Here is a 2,409-nt window from a genome sequence, read left to right on the forward strand (position 1 = left end):
TACCAAGAACACACCTGATCATCGTCTTCTTTGCAGCGTTTGTTTCAGGTCCTTTATTCTATCTTCTATCAGGCATGTGGTTTTCTTCCTCCTCTTTTGTACCGCGACAACCTTTCCTCGCCGTTCACTTTACTCTCTGGGTGGGTGCCGCTGCTTTTCTTGCCGTTGGGCGAAGGTGTTTCAACCACGTACCTATTTCTTTCATTACTGCTCCACAGATGGGACATGGTAGATGGAGATCGCACTGCCCATTTCCAACAAGAATTGAAAGCACAGCTTGCCAACCTAATCTTTTTCTGAGGAAGGATTTAGTGCACGTTCCTTGTCTCGGATCAGTCCAATTGCCAGGTTGAACTATCATCTCTCTCTCTCTCTCTCTCTCTCTCACTCATACACACACCCCACCCCCCCCCCTATAAAAGCAGAAGCAAGGCAAAGTACTGCCTCTCTCTCCCTCTCCTTGTAAATTCCTCTCCCTGCATAAGTCCTCGTATACTCGGTTCAACTACATCAAGTAATGGGACTTCTCCACCCTATCGACAGTCAGAGACCATTCCATCTTCTCCTCTTGGTGCTCATCCTCTTGAGTTCATCTCATGTCAAGCTTTTGGTCGAAGGTAAGCTTGTTCCGACTTGGTTCTCAGCTTCTACATTCAAGGTTTGAAAGTTTTCGGTGCCTCGGTTGCAGGTAGATCGGTGTTCAGGCTTCTCGAGTATGCAGATGTAAGTCTTCACGGCGAGAACTCATTTCATCTCTACACCTGGTAACATGGCAGTACTGTATATATGGTGATGCAGGGGAGAGGAGAGGAGAAGCTGATGGTGAGAGCTTTGATTGGATCGAGACCACCAATCTGTGAGAGGAGGTGCATGACCTGCGGCCACTGTGAAGCAGTCCAAGTGCCAGTAATCCCACAAGAGAGGAATCCAACTCGGCGATTCTGGGGTATAGCCACTTTGAGGGGCGATTACAGCTCCAACTACAAGCCCCTCAGCTGGAAATGCAAATGTGGGAACAGGATATTTAATCCATGACCCATTGAACCAGTCAACACCAGATTGAATTGTGGATAATACTCTTCTCTTCTGTTTCTTCTTTATGGATCTCCTTCTTGCCATTTGTTTATCCTCCAGGCTTTGCTCGATCAACCTTTCTAAGTTTTGGCTATCGGACATCATCATGTACTTACTACATTTGACATAAAAAGACTGCCCTGCTTGGCCTCTGGTTGCGCTGGTGTTGAAGACGGGACACAAAGGAAGCTGCTCCCTTGGCACATCATGCAGAGATTTTGCGCTGCCGCTGGACGCCATTCCACCTCCATGAAACATCACGTCCACTAATCAGTATCCAGCTGAAGTATCTGATCTGATCTGACCTGATCTCAAGGTATATATATATTGCAAGCAAATGATTGATGAGGGCAAGATTCTGCCATCTAGTTTCTCTGCTCTTCCGAGTTCATCCTAGATTTTATGCTCTCTCTTGTTTCGATCTGTTGGGTTGGCTGCTGTGTCCTACGCCGAATTGTATCTGCTACAGCAAGCACATGATGTATACCGTCACAATATTCTCTGTTCATGATCTACTGCATGTTGGCCTCATCCAACTCTTACTTGAATCAGCTAAAAAACAGGGGTCTGCAAATAGAGAGACTTCGATGATAAAGCAAGTCAGAAAGTTTAATCCTTAAGAGATGAAATAAAATAAAGTTGGTATCAGCTCACGCATTCCGTTTTCTGCTTGAGATCATGTGCTGATTCATATGTGGAGTACATCACTAGCATAAATTTAGATGAGCCTGTTGCAAATGCACGCATGTTGTGTACCCACGGAGGAACTGCTCCCACGAAGGAACTCCGTAGAAAGTTTCATACCAATCGTACCACTGGATTGCATCTCCATCAAGCTGGATTGAGGTCACTTCTACCTTAGATTCTTTTGGGGTTCTGTGAAAACGAAAAAAAAATTTCGCCTTAGAGATCCAACTAGTCGGATCCCCATCTTCCCATCGTGGAAATTCTACCCTAATGCGTGGGTAGTGTGTGTCACCATCCTAGGGCCCTTTTCCTGTACCTCCCAATCTATTCAACGTAGAACTTGAGCTCTCATCTTGTTGAAATTTGCTGAGGCTCTCCAATAGGCTTTTTTTAAAATCATTAAGTGTTTCTTGCAGTCGATTCTCAATTCTGGTTTCCAACGCTTCTATTTGTGCTTTCACTGAATTATCGACAGCCATTGCGTATGATTGCAAGTTGGTAATCTCCAGTTCTTGATTCTGATGTCTAGTAAAGGGCATCCACACTATAGCTGCGAGGCTGCCGAGGAGGAAGAGGTGCTGCCCTGTGTTTCAGTCGCTGCGTGAGATGAGAGCGTCACACATACCCAATATAGTGAACGAATTAAAA

At 45.4% G+C, this 2,409-nt stretch overlaps 1 protein-coding gene across 1 annotated transcript; it reads left to right on the forward strand.

Moving 5' to 3' along the window:
• Positions 1-436: 436 nt before the first annotated feature.
• LOC135582559 (EPIDERMAL PATTERNING FACTOR-like protein 2) lies at positions 437-2,066 on the forward strand. The gene is made up of 3 exons (XM_065158180.1): positions 437-617; positions 689-723; positions 799-2,066. The coding sequence occupies exons 1-3, from the start codon at positions 518-520 to the stop codon at positions 1,033-1,035; spliced, it is 372 nt and encodes a 123-aa protein (XP_065014252.1). The 5' UTR covers positions 437-517; the 3' UTR covers positions 1,036-2,066.
• The last annotated feature ends 343 nt before the right edge of the window (positions 2,067-2,409 follow it).

This window comes from Musa acuminata, chromosome BXJ3-7 (assembly GCF_036884655.1).
Source record: "Musa acuminata AAA Group cultivar baxijiao chromosome BXJ3-7, Cavendish_Baxijiao_AAA, whole genome shotgun sequence".
Lineage (NCBI taxonomy): Eukaryota > Viridiplantae > Streptophyta > Magnoliopsida > Zingiberales > Musaceae > Musa > Musa acuminata.

Excerpts from the sequence above, each read along its gene's own strand:
- LOC135582559 (XM_065158180.1), top strand. The coding sequence starts at position 518 with ATGGGACTTCTCCACCCTATCGACAGTCAGAGACCATTCCATCTTCTC. Across the intron at positions 618-688 it reads TGTCAAGCTTTTGGTCGAAG|GTAGATCGGTGTTCAGGCTT; the intron begins GTAAGCTTGTTC and ends CCTCGGTTGCAG. Across the intron at positions 724-798 it reads GGCTTCTCGAGTATGCAGAT|GGGAGAGGAGAGGAGAAGCT; the intron begins GTAAGTCTTCAC and ends ATGGTGATGCAG.